General features: G+C 38.5%; 1 protein-coding gene across 1 annotated transcript; it reads right to left on the reverse strand.

Annotated features, from left to right (window-relative positions):
* Nucleotides 1-1,578: 1,578 nt before the first annotated feature.
* clcnk (chloride channel K) lies at nucleotides 1,579-15,581 on the reverse strand. The gene is made up of 19 exons (XM_027288534.1): nucleotides 15,428-15,581; nucleotides 13,875-14,006; nucleotides 13,602-13,730; nucleotides 12,027-12,166; nucleotides 11,869-11,946; nucleotides 10,652-10,727; nucleotides 10,138-10,263; nucleotides 9,333-9,417; nucleotides 8,904-9,005; nucleotides 8,484-8,568; nucleotides 7,987-8,133; nucleotides 7,287-7,356; nucleotides 7,087-7,188; nucleotides 6,619-6,835; nucleotides 4,560-4,693; nucleotides 4,019-4,089; nucleotides 3,584-3,664; nucleotides 2,299-2,385; nucleotides 1,579-2,009 (listed from the first exon to the last, which is right to left on the reverse strand). The coding sequence occupies exons 1-19, from the start codon at nucleotides 15,579-15,581 to the stop codon at nucleotides 1,971-1,973; spliced, it is 2,055 nt and encodes a 684-aa protein (XP_027144335.1). The 3' UTR covers nucleotides 1,579-1,970.
* Between the last annotated feature and the right edge of the window lie 849 nt (nucleotides 15,582-16,430).

Below are 16,430 nucleotides of genomic sequence, written 5' to 3' on the forward strand. Positions count from 1 at the left end.
AAGACAAGTAAACAACAGGAAACCAGCAACTAATCAAGGACTAAGGCTGCTCATCAGAAGTGGGGCTACATTAGAGCCTTATTTCATGGAGAACCTTTATCTTTACTGAGTGAACGTGTTGTACACATTTAACATCTCCTTATATAATAATAACATAAGTGTGATTTATCAGATTACATTTTATTAAAATGCTGCTCTTATTTTGTCTTGTACCAAGACCTCAAAAATTAATTTGGCAAGTACGATGCTATCATAAACTATGTAAATTAATAACTATAATAATGTAATTTTTTTAGACAAAGAAAGCATACGGACACTTAACTCCATCTGCCATGTCTTGTCATATTTCTTGCTTCAGACTTTCCTGTTCATCAACAGAATTTTTTTTTATTAATTTATTTTATGATTCACCTTCTTCTTGAGTTTGAACAATCACACCAGAAAAGCATTTCCAACAATTTGGATTGCAATCAAGCTTTGATTAAGCTGAACAGGAGCCTCGTTACCAAGGCAACTCTGGCCATATTTCTGATGTGAATGTGAGAAATCACTGCACATGATTCTGTTGTGTTTTTTGTCGAAAATTGAGAGGATCCAGGTCAATACTGGGGCAGTCTTTGATGCTTCCCAGGGGGTATAGAAGAATGTGTGCTTCTTCTTTTTTGATGGCACCACTGGGGGGCAACAAAGCCAGAAATCTTGTAACACATGAAAGCTTCAACTTAGAACTCCATTTTAAGTCCCACTGTGTAACTTTCATACCATAAAATAACCAATCATTTCATTTTAACAATCATTTTGGTGCTACACTGACTACGTCTGTTCCCACATAACTTTGTGCTCCTGATACGATCAACTGCAAGAAGTATGTAGTGCTTTACGGTGCTAAGTCACACACCACCAAACATTTCACTTAGTTTGGTGAACCTGGATCATATTTTATGGTTTTATGGTTTTCCCTCTGATGTGCCAGGGCTGCTTCAACTCTGTGAAATACAGAGTTTGCTGATCGACAGTAAGTAAACTGCTGCAAATTATAGCTGCTGTTAACTCAGTTTATTACCTGGGCTGGAGTGTTAGTGTTTGCACCACAGACATTTTAGACCACCACCACCAGGAAGAGGTCTTCTGGGCAAGTGGGCAATGTAACCAGGCTCAGCAGCCTTTATGGACATAATTGCAGAGGTGAAATGACCAAAGAGGATGATGGAGGAAGCTATGAAAAGAATGAAAGAGAGGCTGCTGGACAAGGGTAAATCTGGGATTGGATTTTGGTCAAAGCATAGCTGGGTAGGTAATATTAATATTTAATGGGCATTAAATCAGAAAAATACAATTTTCTACATGATGTCGCTTTAAGGTGTTTTTTTGCTATGCCTTTGAATAGAATAGATCAATCATAGGAAAGTGAACTGAAGTTGGGTGAGCCATTAGCCACCAGCATTACCACAAGACTCAAGGATTCCAATTGTCTGCAATGTCATTTTACTGAAATAAACAAAAATCACAAAAGGTAAAAAGTTAATACCAAACTCATGGTATGCTTTGTAGCAGTTAGATACTGAATAGATACTCGTGGAGGAGTTTAGTTTTTAATCTCATAAACACAGCAGCAGGGTTACGTTGAGTAAATTGGTGTACAAACTGTTTTACAGGCTTTTGTTCTCACCCCCACTGGATAATGGAGACGCACGTTTAATAATACTGTGTCACAAAGAGCAGATCAATGAATGAGATGAGTGCATAATCTCCTCAGTGCATGAGATGCTGTAATTACAATAAGAGGCAAGACAATAAGTTCTGATGAATGTTTATCAAATGGAGCCTCTTGTTAATGACATGATGAAATTTTGTTACGCCTGGGAAAAGAAGTAGCGAGGTCATTAATAGAGCCAGGCTTGTGTTAGAGCGAACCAGCAGAGATGTTTGTTAAAAAAAAAAAAGTCAAGGGAGGTGCTTATTTCCAGTGCCTAGATTTCTTTGGCCAAGTCCTCTATTATTCTCTTCATCTGGAGGAGAAAATAGAAAATATGGAGGGAGGGAGGGAAGGAAGAAAGGAAAGAGAGAGAGAGATATAGTGCTGTGAATCTGTAAGTAGCCATTTTGCCTCCTACACCCTGCATAATGTTAACTAATCCATACAGGGATGTGGTCATGTTTACTAAGTGCCTCTGGATCCGACAAACACCCACAGAGTAATGTAACAGAATTAAGATGATATTCAGAAAATATGTATATAATATAACATTTCTGAGTGTAGGTGTGCGTATACACATATTATATTGCACTCTATATTACCTCTTGCCATGTGATGAGCCCGACGAGCCTTCCCCTGTCTGCCACATACAAAGTCTGGGCCTCAACGAGACTCAGGATACTGTGGACCTGTGAGAACGCAAAGATAACTGGATTTAAAGTAACTGATTTTTTTTTAAAAAGTCTGCATCATTGTGATGCATCAAGAATCTGCATCACAATTTTTTATCATATTGCTGTTTTTTAATGTCTGATTGTGAGTGGCCGAATGGCGCATCGCTTTTTTGTTGTTACTACAGTGAAATGTGGGACGGCATTATCTCCTTTCCTTTCGTAAAGGATGGTCCGGTGTATCCTATGCTAAAGGAGATATGAAAGGAAGCAATGAAGCACCTTTCCTTAACCTTCAAACAGCTCTTTTCATGGCTGCCACGTATATACTTCTGGGTCATTTCACTCAGTTAGGAATCTTCCTGAGCAAAAAGAACTTGCTGCCCTTCTTGTTTGTGTGCATGCTGCTGGGCATGATCTCCAGTTTCCCTCTCACCTAACTATATACCTCAACACCTGCTACCCAAATTATCTGATGTATCTGCTCAGTATAAAGGGACAGCTCAGCCACCCAGACTCCTCCAGATTGTCTTACTGACCCTGATTCCCCTGTGTCTCAAGACTCCTCTGTGCTATTTCTGCCGTGTCCAGTTCTGTCTCGTCTTCTGCTCTGGTTTTTAGATTTTGCCAGCACCAGCCCTGCACTACTTTGGACATTAAAACGGCTGAAATTCACCCTGCAGCCCTTTCAATATTTTGTTGAAACTACACTTACAACTTGTTTCAATAAACCTTTTCTGATCTCCAGGCTTTTGTTAGCACACTGGGGCTGCCACTGTTCAACTAAACACTGTTAGGCCGCATAGAGCTGCAGAGTTGAGTGATAATTCTCAGCAGGTAGTTACTCGCTTGGCACACAAATCAAATCATAGGAAAACATCTAGCCAGTACACCTCTGTGATATATTGTCTACAAGCAGAAATATAAAAATGACAAATTGCTATTTTCGTGGAACTTTTAGTGCTGGTGGGTGTATTTTGGAACTTAGCAAGTGATATCTGTTTCCCTCTACTTTCAGTTTTTATGTTATTGATTTAAAGATATTCTAAGCTTTTATACTAAGTTAGGCTAAGCCCCTCTGTAGATACAGTACACAGGCATGAGAGGGGTAACAATCATCTCATCTAAATCTTTAAAAGAAAGCATTTAAGAGTATTTCCCAAAGGGTTGAACTATTCCTTTCAGTTCAACTACACATCTCCCAAAGTCTCCCTACCTCCTGAATGGTGTTGTGAGGTGACAACAGGACTGAGGTCGGGTAAATGGAGCAGACATCATCCATATGTTTATCCAGACTCTGCAGAGAACAGCACATAAATGTTTTCTGTATGGTGCATGCTTGTCATGCATTAGCATTCAATATTATTTGAGAAATTATGATTCATAGTTGTTTCTACTGCCTGAAAAGCATGATAAGCAGCTGTATTCAATCAAGTAATTTTCTCTTATGGATAGATGTGAGCTGTCATAAAATTATCTTTTATGTCAGTCTTGTCTATGCACCATGCTTTCATCGTCTTTTTTCTTTTTTTTTTACAGTTTTACATTTAGTCGATGTCGAACAGACATGACCAGCCTTTTAAACAGCATCAGATGTCTACTTTCTTCTGAATCCTGCAGCTACCTCTGTGACTTCATCCAGCCTTTTTACCTGAGTCTCACAGTGACGCAGGAACATCAGCAACTCTGATCGGAGGACAAACCCCAGTAAAATCTGCGACTCTTTAACAGAAGGGAGGAGAGGAAATCAATTTTCTTCGCCACAGTTGGTGCTATAGTTTAAAGTCTGTGCAGCTCTCTATTGTAAGTTGTGACTCGTCTGAAAACATCAAATTTCATCTTTATGATTGCCACTTGAAGCCTCAGCTGGCCAATTGACTATTTCTCACACTTGTCAGTTTCTTATCAAGGCACATCTTCACCCTGCTGAATTGCCAGGGCTTTCAAGACAGCCACTTTTTTTTTTTCATTATCTCTCCCGTCATCTGTTTTTTCTTTTCAGTGGTTTCATGTAGTGTCATAACTATGTGTCTGTCCAGCATGAATCTGACATTTTGTTAAGGATCCTGCTGATTTTCTGCCAATATTCTATATCCTTTAATTTTTTTTTTTTGTGAGAGGATTTAGACAAAATGTGAGTGCTTAGCCAGGAGACTGTGGTCAAATGCTTTCAAATATCTTCGTCTGCACACCATGTGAGTCCACCACAGGGATTTGTGTCTCCGTGCTGGTGTTGACAGCGTGTTGAACCTCCTCTGGCCCAGCTGCTTTCTGAAGCTGAACTGATTTCACTCCTAAAACCTGTCCGACTAGTGTGGAGGGAAGCCTGCAAAAGAGATGAGTCACGTCACACCTGGAACAAAAGCAGCTGCTGTTAAATTAAATGATAAACATCAGCATATTTATCTTGATTATTTAAGAAATGATTCATTGGCGATGGGCCTAAAGGTGAGATATTTCATTTAAAGGGGTTAAAGCATTTTCAAAATTATTCTCGGGTTGCAGGGATTCACAAAATGAATGCTTTGGTTTGATGGTGGAGACAAAAGAGGATCTGTGTTTGTGCACAGGTACAAACAGTGCAGTCTTCAGGTTGCTGCAGTCTGTTGTATAATGCACTTCAGAAGAGTGCGGTTCTTGCTGTCAATAACATTCATAGAGTAGATCTTCAAACCAGCACTGGAAAAAACATTTTCAAGTAATTTAAAGTGTCTGGCAGATAATACGATGAGTGAGTTTGTTGGAGGAATAGCTGAAGATGTCTTGACAAGAAGCTGTTGGTAATTTTCGATCTAAACATATTATTAGGGGCTGAAATCCAGTCTGGGCGGAGACAGATGGAGAAGAAAAAACAGCGGGGCTGCTAACATTTTACATTTACATTATATTTTTCAGCAAACTCCTGTCTCACAATTTTCTACATTTAGATATGCAGCCATGAAAGGCGTGAGTCAACTCTTTATTTATATATTTAATCAGTGTTTTTACTTATAGCAGAATTCCTTGTGAGGAAAATGACTGATTACAATTCATAATTTCAAGGTCTCTTTTTGATACCTAATCAGTGACACCAGCGGATTATTAAACAAGGTGGTTGGGAATGTTTTCATTATAGATTGTGGCCTATAGTAAAAAGACCACACCAACCAACAACAGATGAGAAGATGAAGTGTAGACATTCGTATGTGTTAATGGTAAAGAACAGCTTCACATGAGTGAATCTTCTGGCAGGTGAATAAATAAATTTATCCCACAGGGTAATGCATTAGGTATTAGGTCCCACAAACTGTTCTCCACATTGAATTTTTTCTGCAATAGTGAGTAATGTTTTTCTCTGTCAGAGCACAAATTGACAGATTCATGGGTGGTTGATGGGGTTCTTGATCAATACCAGTTACTTTCAGGTGATTATACGATAATGAAAACATAGTTATACATATATTATATTATCAATTTTTGTTATATTCTGCAACTAGAGACTTGTAAATCTTACACACTGTACCTTTAAATCAAATTGCATATATATATATATATATTAACTATATATCTATATATATATATAATATATTATAATATATATATATATATATATATATCTATATTTTATAATATATATATATATATATATCTATTCTATATATATATATTATATATATATTCCAGGTATTATTACTGGTCTGTATCTTGGGATGTTAGTATGTTAATACATGCATACGTAGGAATGTCAATATGCTAACAATTAAAAACAAGTTAACATGTTAGCAATAATTTCAAGGTACAGCTGAGGCAAATTCATTAATAGTTATCCTGTTATAAACTGGACATTCTGACAGATTGTTTGCACTAAATCAAGAATCATAGGGTCATCTGAATCTAGACTTAATCCTCTCGGGACTATCTTTATCTAGCTCAACATTTGTTGAAAGATTTCAGTCTGAACCAGTGTTGGACTAAAAGACCAACATTGTCATCCCTAAAGACACCATCAGCATGGCTGAAAATGAACTCCAGATATTTATAATAAGACATTTGTTCATATTTAGTAAAAAAAAAAAAAAACAGCAGAAATGTGCTGTGACAAATCCTATACAAAGTGTATATAATAAAAGTCTTTTTGTATACTGTAGTACTGTATAGTGGTTCAGTATTGTTTAGTATGGAACAGTAAGTCAGTGCTTGCATTATTTACCAGCTGACCACAGAGATGACCATCTCAAAACTCAAATTATTCTACTCTTTGTTTTTGCTTACCGAGGGCACGCCTTCATCAGAGAGGGCAGGTGTGGGAGCTTCTTACTGATAGAGAGTGCGTCATAGAAAGATGGGCGGTGCCCTGAGCGAGCCACAGCATTGGCCAGCAGAGTGGCGAGGAGGATAGGTACAGCATGGCTGAACTGACCAGTTAACTCTACAGCCAGGAGAGCTGGGGACAAGGTGTGTGTCACAGCCCCGGAGAAGGCTGCCGCACCTACAAGGAGGAAACCATATTCAGAATTTAATTAAACATAATGTTGTTTCATAACACTGAACATCTATAATTTTCTGGAATTAGTTTACATAAAAAATGTTTATAATTATGTATATATTAACATAAAGAAGTTTACAAAGATTTCAGAATAGGTTGAGGTACATAGGACCGATATAAACACTGCACATATAGGCAAGACTACATATCATCAATATATCAACACCAAAGAGCTATTCATCAAGTGTTTCTACCTGCCAGTGCGTAGCCTCCAGGATTTATAGAAGCCCACTGCTGGCCTGAGGTCACTCCTGTGAAAGCTACCCCTTCTCCAAGCAAACGCCCCAAAGCTGCCCCTGGAAAACAGAAATGTATACATCTGTTTCCACATTCTGGTAAGAGAACGAAGGCACTCTGCAAAACTGACTCACCCGTGTCCTTTCCCCTCACTCACCATAGATAAACACTGGCATAAAGTATCCAGCTGGCAGAGGCAGAGTGCAGGCGAGGACTAGCATCCACAACTATGAACCAACATCACACACACAGACTGTCAAATCTCTCCTTGGCATCTGGACAGTCTCAGCAGTGCAATCTTTGTACAAGGAAATGTTTGCAGTGCTCTCAAATCAATTTTGCACAAATAAATATTGAATCATGCCCATTTACATGTCGTGTTTGCATGTGGTAATGGGTGACAAAACTGTCATAGCAAGGCTTCAGCTTTCCAGTTTGATATAAATGTGCTGTTATTTTATGTAACAGTAAGCCATTTTTTGTTTCCACTTGGAATACAAATGAGAATAACAGATAGATGAACTGTCAGGGTTCATGATCAATATCGGTGATTCAGTCATTACTTGGCCAGCAGCTGAAAATCATTTCCCCCCCTGCAGTGTTACTATAACAGAGCATCAGGTACCATGAGACATTTTAGCCAGAAATGTTAAACATCTTTAGCTAGCTTGTCCATTACTGTGTGATAATTAGGGACCACTGTGACCCAAGGGAAAAAGAGGAGTGCATGATTGCCGTGACCCAAAGGAAAGATAGGAGAGGAGTGGGTGGCTGAGCTCGGTGCCTAGTTAGAATTCCTGATGGTTGTCAGTGCAGAGATAAAAGACCCCTTAAATTGGCCTTTTCATCGTGTGTACCTTCATGAGCAGAAAGACAGCCAAAGAAAGGTAGACAGGACTCCCTGATGAGCTCCACTCCAACAAAGGCTCAACAGAGGCATTGTGGGATTGAGAGGTCCACTGCGTACTATCCAGTAAAGCGGTGAGGAGTTGCTTCATGGTGTACTGGGAAAGAGATGACAGCCATTCAGATCGCTGTCTGAACATGAGAAAAACTAGAGCGAAACAAAGGGTGAACATTAAAGGATTAAAGGACCAGCAATATACTTTTCATACTAAGACTCTTTGACTAAGCTATCATCTCTTTGAGGCTGTAATGAGATGCATGCTAATGTAGCAATATTTAGAAAGTAATGTTTAACATGTTAGTCTAACATTTTTAGTTATTAGTATTTAGTTATAGATGTTTACACATGTCCCTGCCTTGAATCAGTTCTCATGTTTCCAGTTCTTTTTATTTCTAACAACACCTCGGGGGTGAACGAAGGACAATATTAGGTTTTGTTTATTCCCACCTTAGAAACCATATATCGACCAACAGAGGGAGGAAACGTCAAACATGCCAGGAGGAAGGCCACCATGCCTGAGTATAAGCCTTTCCTGCAGAGAGGTGTAAAATAAGTTTAAATCAGTTGACTGCTCATCAGAATAAACCTAGCATTCAAAAGTTTACTGTTTTTTTACACTGCTTAAATATGTTTATACTTGAAAAAAGAAAACTGTTGAATGAGAAGTCATTTTAAGGATTTCGAAACCATTTAAATGTGGCCTGAAATAGCCATCTATCATATTCTGTGCTGCGCAATCTATTTTTAAAGTTGTTTATATACTGTAGTTGCCTAACAGTGTGGTCTGTAATGATGGTCCACCCAAAATCTGCAGTATCTCATGACGCTGTCTTACACAGCAGATTTCACACTGTAAAGAGCTCTCACTCTGTCGTCAGCATCTTGATACAGATTGAGTTTGTTTTGATGAAACGGAGGATCCGCCGATGGAAGAAGAGATAGCAACAGCTTGCAGCTCCACACAGCAGCCTGTTTCCAGACAGACAGACAGACAGACAGACAGACAGACAGACAGACAGACTGATGACTCAGATGAAAAAGACAAGAGGCTTATTTTAACCCAGGCAGCAATTGGAAGTCATTAGACTTGGGGAAGTGATGATGGCAGTGAGGAGGCCAGGAAATGATTGGTGCGAGAGAGAAAAATCTGAATACTAATTAGAATAGGAGGGAGACACAGCAGAACTGGTGAAAGACTATTTATTGCGACTGACATGAATGTCAGTTTATATTTGTAAGACACAGAGTAGTAGAGGACTTGTATAATTATGGAGATGCTTTCAAAAATAAACTTACCCCAGAAAAGCAAACAGCAGAATCTCCAGCGGATAGAAAGGTACAGCTGTGGGGAAATTAGTTTTGAACAATGCCTGAAGAGTCTCTGTAGACACAAAACAAATTGGAGTCATCCCTCCAATTTCTTCCACAGCGTTTGAAAATCAAATCTTCCTTCACTTTATTGCATTTGTTTTTTTTAATTGAAATTTACGAGTTGTAGGCTTAAATGTTTCTGCTAATTTTGCCAATGCAAGGTTAGATAGCAGGTAACATCACTGCCAAGTGAACAAGTATTACATTCCCTCTACTTTGGAGTTTGACATTTTCATGGAAGAAAAATGCTTAAACCAAATTCAATTTAAAACATTTGCATTTTAATATGACCAATCCTAAAAATACTGAATAAAACATAACATTTGACCTTTTACAAATTGCTTGGGCTGTCGCTGTTGATTTCAGCTCATCACTACATGGCCAAAAGTATGTGGACACCCAAACATTACTGCCATGTGTGACAGTTGAATATCTCATGACAAAACCATGGACATTAATTGCGCTGCCATTCTTCCAGAGGCACACAATTTCAAATATAATTATTTGTACTAGCTGAAAAAATGAAAAACAGCCTCAGACCAAAAGTAAACAAAGATGTCAGACGTTTGGCCATATAGGGTCAATGGCGTGTGAATCTACACTTCAATAAAATCTTTGATCTTAGCACTTGTTATTAGGTTTGTGGCCCCTTTTTCCTCAGGTCAAGGTATCAAAGTGAACCTTCTGTTTGTTGACCATGAGGGGGCGAGTTCTAATCGGCGTCCATTACCTGCATCTCCACTCCACACTGAGAGCAGGCGGAAGGTCAACGCCCCACAGGCTGCTGAGAAAAAACACGGGCAGTAATGCCTCAAGGCAAAGTGACAACACATCACCTCCACACTGAACAACACGCCTACAGGAGCAGAGGAGGGGGAAAGGAATGAGAGAAAGACATAAGGATGAGTGTGAGGAAGTCACATCAGATAAAACAAGCAGCTCTTGTCTATGAAGGTCATAACTGTAAAAATATATATTATTTTGCCTACATGTAAATAATGTGCATATATTTCAAGATTCTATAAGTGTGTGGAGTCTGACGCAGAGGTCCTGAACCAAACAAGGATGCAGAAATAAAACAATTCTCACAAAATACAACGGCGAGGTGAATGGATCAAAATATGAAGCGGAGAGGTGATCAAAGGAGAAAAAAGATGAAAGAAAGGGACGCGCAAATATGTGAAGCGTGTGAAAATCAAAGGTGGAAACACATTAAACAGACAAGTGTGAGACACTGATCTCACCGCTGATGGGAGCGCCGAAGCAGCTGGCTACCCCGACTGCAGCAGCTACAACCAGCATTTCTCCAGCAGCTCTTTCCTGAAAGAGATATATGCTGTAGTGCTGTTTTTTATTTTTACTTAAAAACTGTACTTAATTACAAATTCAAGTTACTTGTAATTTCATTATTTCCATTTTATGCAACTTTATACTTCTACTGGGCTGAAAAGATTCTATACTTAACTATTCAAATATGAATCCAAAAACATCAGATATAATAGTAAAACACTGACAGGAACCATTTTACTGCATAATGAACACTGAACTTTTATTTGTAGGGGAGTATTTTCACAGTGTGGGACTAAAACTTAATACTCCCTCCATCGCTGTCTACACCTTGGGAGGTTAACAACATTTTCACTGTCTGTTTTTCTAGTTTCTGGTGTACAAACCAAAAGTAAGTTAGTAATATTGTGTCATATTAGTCATATTCTGAGAAATATTTATAAAATAGAATGAGGCCATCATAAGTGCATTTCTGAAAATGCATAAATCTTTGTTTTAAATTAAAGCTGTATTCATTTATTTTATTTTATAAAATTGCAAAACTGTTAAGTTGTTGTGGAAGCATAAGAAACACTGTGCAGATTTTTCTATTTTATTTTTGCTTTAATATATTATGTTTGGCATTTGGATGTGTGCAAAATAATCTTAACCCAAGGTCTACACCCTGACTTTTCATCCACATGTAAAGGTCTTCATCAGCAGATCTAGACTAAGTAAACAGACCTTGAGTCAAGATTGAGTCATTCCAAACTTTTCAACTTTGGTTTCATTTCCAAGCTTAAGAATGAACTTTAACACTCAACATTAGCATTCATTTGGAGTTGTGTTCAACAGCAACATGTCAAATCTGAATTCAACATTCTCTCTCCTTTCAGCTCTGTTTTGGGTTCCACTAGCTCGAGGGAAACAAGGTTGGTGAGGCCCAAATTTACAGGTTGTAAAACAAAAACAAAAAGCTAAAAGATCCCAAAAGGCTCCACAGATCTGAGTCTGATGATACTTCTCTGTGGATTTGTACAAACAAACATAGCAATTTGATCCATTGTTAATATCAAAATATTGACAGCTTTAGGATTTACTTTCTACCTTTATGTAAAAAGGTTTTCAATAAATATCCATCTAGAAATGTAGGTAAACTCCTGACAATGTTTGAATCATTTTATTGAGGTTTTACCTTCTTAGTGGATTGTATAAGTGTGCAGAGGTTGCTCAGGTAGGCTCCAATCATGGTGGAAAGATGCACAAACGGACCCTTTGACAATTATAGAAAACTTTTAATAACTTATAATAAATCAGACAATAAAATAACAGTTATAATGAGACCTCTCTCACCACTTTGCCCAGGAAAACAGTGCTGCCGGCTGCCAGTGTACAGATAAGGCCCAGGAACTTGGTAAACATATTAGTGAGAGACAAGTAATGAGGCATTTCAAAACCAGCCAGCATGGTTCTCACCTCTGGTATCCCTGAGCCTGAGAAGAAGTTAAACAACCGGATAAGATTTTTGAAAGACCCAGAGGGACTGAAGCAATCAAGAAGTTCTAAAGAAGCTACACAGGACTGATTTCATAATAATTAAATACAAGGTAAGGGGATTTCAAGGACAATCAGCACAAACCAGACGAGTTGAAAATTAAGCATAATTTAGTTTGTGATTGTTTGAGGCTTGAGGATGCTTTCTTTGCAAGACTTGATCACACAAATCAAACACATTTCCCTTTTTAGGTAGTAAGAGAGCCATGTCACCAGGAGGCTATAAGTCAAGATACTTGTAGAAGCAATTCAGGCCATTACATGAACATGAAGCAGGGGGGAATGTCCTGTGACAGACAGGGTGCTTGGGGCAGAAAGGATGAAGTGAGTGACATCCTCTCTACTTTCTTCATTCATATCATATTAAACCAAGCCTTTTCCTGCACTTCCTTCAATATGAGTATACACCACTGTTCAAGAAAACAACATAGAAATCCAGGACTTTAAAGATTTTCTATGAGGGGTGGTGTTTAGCTCAGTTGGTAGCGCAGCCGTCCCACGTGCAAAGGCTCAGTCCTTGCTGCGGAAGCCCAGGGTTTGAAACTGACCTGTGGCTCTTTCCCACATGTCATTCTCCATCTCTCTCTCCCCACATTCCTGTCACTCTACAAGCTGTCTCTATCAAAATAAAGCTTGAAAAGGCTAAAAAAAATAATCTTAATCTTCTATGAAACAGATAAAATCGTGGTTGAACTTTCATGCAGTATATCTCACTTAACCACCCGCTGAATTTGAGAGATAATATCACAGTTGACTTTTTCTCAATGACATTTACTTTCGATGAGAGAAAAAGATGTTACTAAAAGAAAACAATCACAAAAAAATACACTATGTCACTGCCCTTCATCTCATCTTTTTCAAGAATACTTGAAAGCGCACCGAAGATGGAAACTCATCCGATGGTACTGTATCCAGTAATGTGCTATGAAATTATGTTGTAGCCTTTTGAAAGGCATGTGGGACAGTTAGCCTATCTGATTGGCCTTCCATAATGTGAAGCACCATAAAAATGAATGATAGCCTACAAGACTGTGCCATTTATATTTTCACTTATACTTCAGCCATGATTCCTTCTTTTCCTACCTGTGTGGTTTTAAGTATACACTCAGCAGCAATAACCTCATAATTAACCATGCAGTAACTTATTCTGTAACCAGCTGAGGGCAGTGTAAACAAACACAAACACAACACTGACAACTTATGACTAGTTACAAAGCAACATTAGCATTAATTTGGAGTCATGTTTGTGTCCATGTGGCGAAGGTGAATCCAGTATTCACTCTTCTTTTAGTGCTGTTTTAGTCTGTTTAGCTTGCTAATTCTATAAAATTGTGACATTTTTTTTGCATATTGTATAACTGTTGCTGAACAGACCTGTGGAGAAGGGACAGATGTTGTGGGAGAACGATGATGAGACCGCACAGAGGCATGCTGGGTAAAGAGTCCAACAGAAAAACTGCAGCAGACTGTTGCCCTCAAGCTTCGTATAAAGCCACTGGTGAGCTGCAGATGGAGTCAGACAGAAACATTAATGATCTGTGTCTTTTGCCAACTCAGAGTGCATCCTGTAAATTAGTGTGTGTGTGTGTGTGTGTGTGTGTGTGTGTGTGTGTGTGTGTGTGTGTGTGTTTGTGTGTGTGTGCGAACCTCTTAGCATTTTTGTTACACTGAGATCCATGAGGAAGCTGAGGATGGCGGTCAAAATGCCCAGAGCAGCATAACCGTACCACTTCATCCCACACACTGTTCCTAAACAGCACATCAGCTTCAACAGCCACTCTGTGGATATAAAAATGTGGGTTAGGCTTCCTGGAATTTAATTTGTGTCAGGAAATGTGCAATAAAATGAATTATTATTGTCTGTAAGAACACAGAGGGATTTTTTTTTAACCAAGAGGCATTTTCTTGTAGGAGCTTGTAAGACCCACACTGGCTGCTAACCCTCTAATAGCCCTTTTCCACTGGAGGAAAGGTCAAACTTATCAAAACACGTAGCAAAGTTATACTTTAGTTTCCACTATTCTCCGTTTGAGGATTAGTTCCAACAAAGATTACTACAACACAAAGACAGTAACCACAGTTTTACTACTGCCTTTGCACTGACCAGAACAATCAGAACTTTACAAATACTGAGAAGAATGGAGAATACATCTTGGACAAACAAAGATATCCAGGCCTGTATTACTTTTTTGGAGAGAGGAGGCAATTTGAGGGTAGCTGAAGCCAATCAAATAGTGAACCAGAGAAAATCGTAGTATTCTCTGGTTCACAGAAATGGACTTACCCAGCAGTGTTTTTTAGGACAAAAGAATATGAAACAAAATCAATTATGAAGAATATCAGCACCATGTGTCTTCTATTATTGTCTGTCCCACAGGTGCTTACCTCATAGCTGATTGCCTTTTTTTAATTACATACTTCAATCAATCAATCAATCAAAATCAAATTTTATTTGTATAGCCCAAATTCACAAAACACATTTTGCCTCTGAGGACTTTACGATCTGCACAGGGAGTGACACCCTCTGTCCTTAGAGCCTCGGTCTGAGTGAGGAAAAACTTGCCCACAAAAACCCTTTTAACAGAGAAAAATGGTGGAAGAAACCTCAGGAAGAGCCACAGAGGAGGGATCCCTCTCTCAGGACGGATAGATGTCACGTGTACAGAACAAATCAACACAAACATATTGTACAGTTACAATGAATGATATTTGTTGTCACAAGCTTCTCTAAAGGTTAAGGTTATGCTAAGCCCCACGGGTTGTTATATTCATGTCATGGAAAGGGGCTATCAGACAAAAGGACATCCATTTAGAATGTCGTCAGATGCAAATAGTTATACAATATAGTGAATATACTGTAGATACACATATGCAACAGAATTTACAGGATGTGTGCAGAATATTCAACAGATCGTACTTGTGTATGAATGAAACAGAAATCTCTATCAGTCTATCAGTACTGAGGAAAACAGTCACGATCTGCCTTCCACTGACCCCTAAAGCATGAAAATACATGATATATGATCATATCATAAAAGTCTTTGATTGTGTTGTCCTTGAATCTATGATTTCAGAGATTAAGGTCAAACAAAGCTTCAGTTCTTGCATTCTATCATCATACCCATGATGCAGATTCGCTTCGAAATAGCAATTCTCTGGTGTATTGATCACGTTCTAATGATTTCCTCTTTCAGACTGACCTTTGACAATTATGCGGGTCTGTTGGCATGGTTTCACTGGATCACCGAGCAGTAGGCTCTTATTGTGGCATATCTCTGATCGATTTTCTCGCTCCCAGGGGTTGTTGTTCTGTCTCGCGGTTTCACTCCCAGGAGCCTCGTCCAGGCTCTCCATTTTGTCTTGAAACATTTGTCTTATTGTGTAATTAATACAGTCTCAAACAGACACTGAGGCCTTAATGATGTTAATATGATTATTAATGCACTAATCCAGACTGTTATTGCCATACTGCAAAAATAGAATTTGAAGACAGGTAGACTTACCTTCTGGTTGCATCTGTCAGCACGGTTATGTGTGTAGTGTAGTGTACAGGTGTGTTGTTACCACGTCTGTTAAGGTATTAGCATTGAAGTCAAGGAAAAGTCATGGTTGAGAGGGTAGCTAATATTAACTCTTTGGAGGAATGTGTCCTTCATCTGTCTTGAAATGTGGTGTGACAGACACGCAGCTCAGCTTTTTAATAGGTTTTTGGCGGTATTATCCACCATATTGCAGAAAAAGAATTAATCTCATAATACCTGTTCCAGTCCAGTATAATCCCATAAATGTAAGGGTAAATTATAAAAACTGGTACTACTGGTGATCATAGTGCCACATCTATTACAAATATACAATTTATAGTCACATTAAGATCCCCAAGGTGAAATAACTTTAATGCTGAATAATATTTTGGTATTTGCCTACATTTTGTAACATTTTTTTACTAGAAGTGATTACAGGATGCTTTGCAGAAAGATATAACAGTGTGAAAATATCAAATAAAAGACAGCAAGTCATTAAAATTGAAATAGATGAGTCATTTTGAGCCAGAGTAGTAAAATATGCACTGAAAACATGTTGTCGAATGGAAGGAAAATGCCTCTTACAGCTGTACAGTGGGAATTATAGCTTGTAGTTGTTACACAGACAACCAAACAGAGATCTACCAGTTTTATTTCAGTTCATAACAGAGGTATTTATTTT

Source organism: Larimichthys crocea, chromosome XV (genome assembly GCF_000972845.2).
Source record: "Larimichthys crocea isolate SSNF chromosome XV, L_crocea_2.0, whole genome shotgun sequence".
Lineage (NCBI taxonomy): Eukaryota > Metazoa > Chordata > Actinopteri > Sciaenidae > Larimichthys > Larimichthys crocea.

Bases quoted from the DNA above. Each gene is read 5' to 3' on its own strand.
- clcnk (XM_027288534.1), bottom strand. From the start codon at position 15,581: ATGGAGAGCCTGGACGAGGCTCCTGGGAGTGAAACCGCGAGACAGAAC. The intron at 3,665-4,018 runs GTAAAAAGGCTG...TGTTCTCTGCAG, and splicing joins TGCGTCACTGTGAGACTCAG to AGTCTGGATAAACATATGGA. The intron at 2,010-2,298 runs GTAATATAGAGT...TTTCTCCTCCAG, and splicing joins GGCTCATCACATGGCAAGAG to ATGAAGAGAATAATAGAGGA.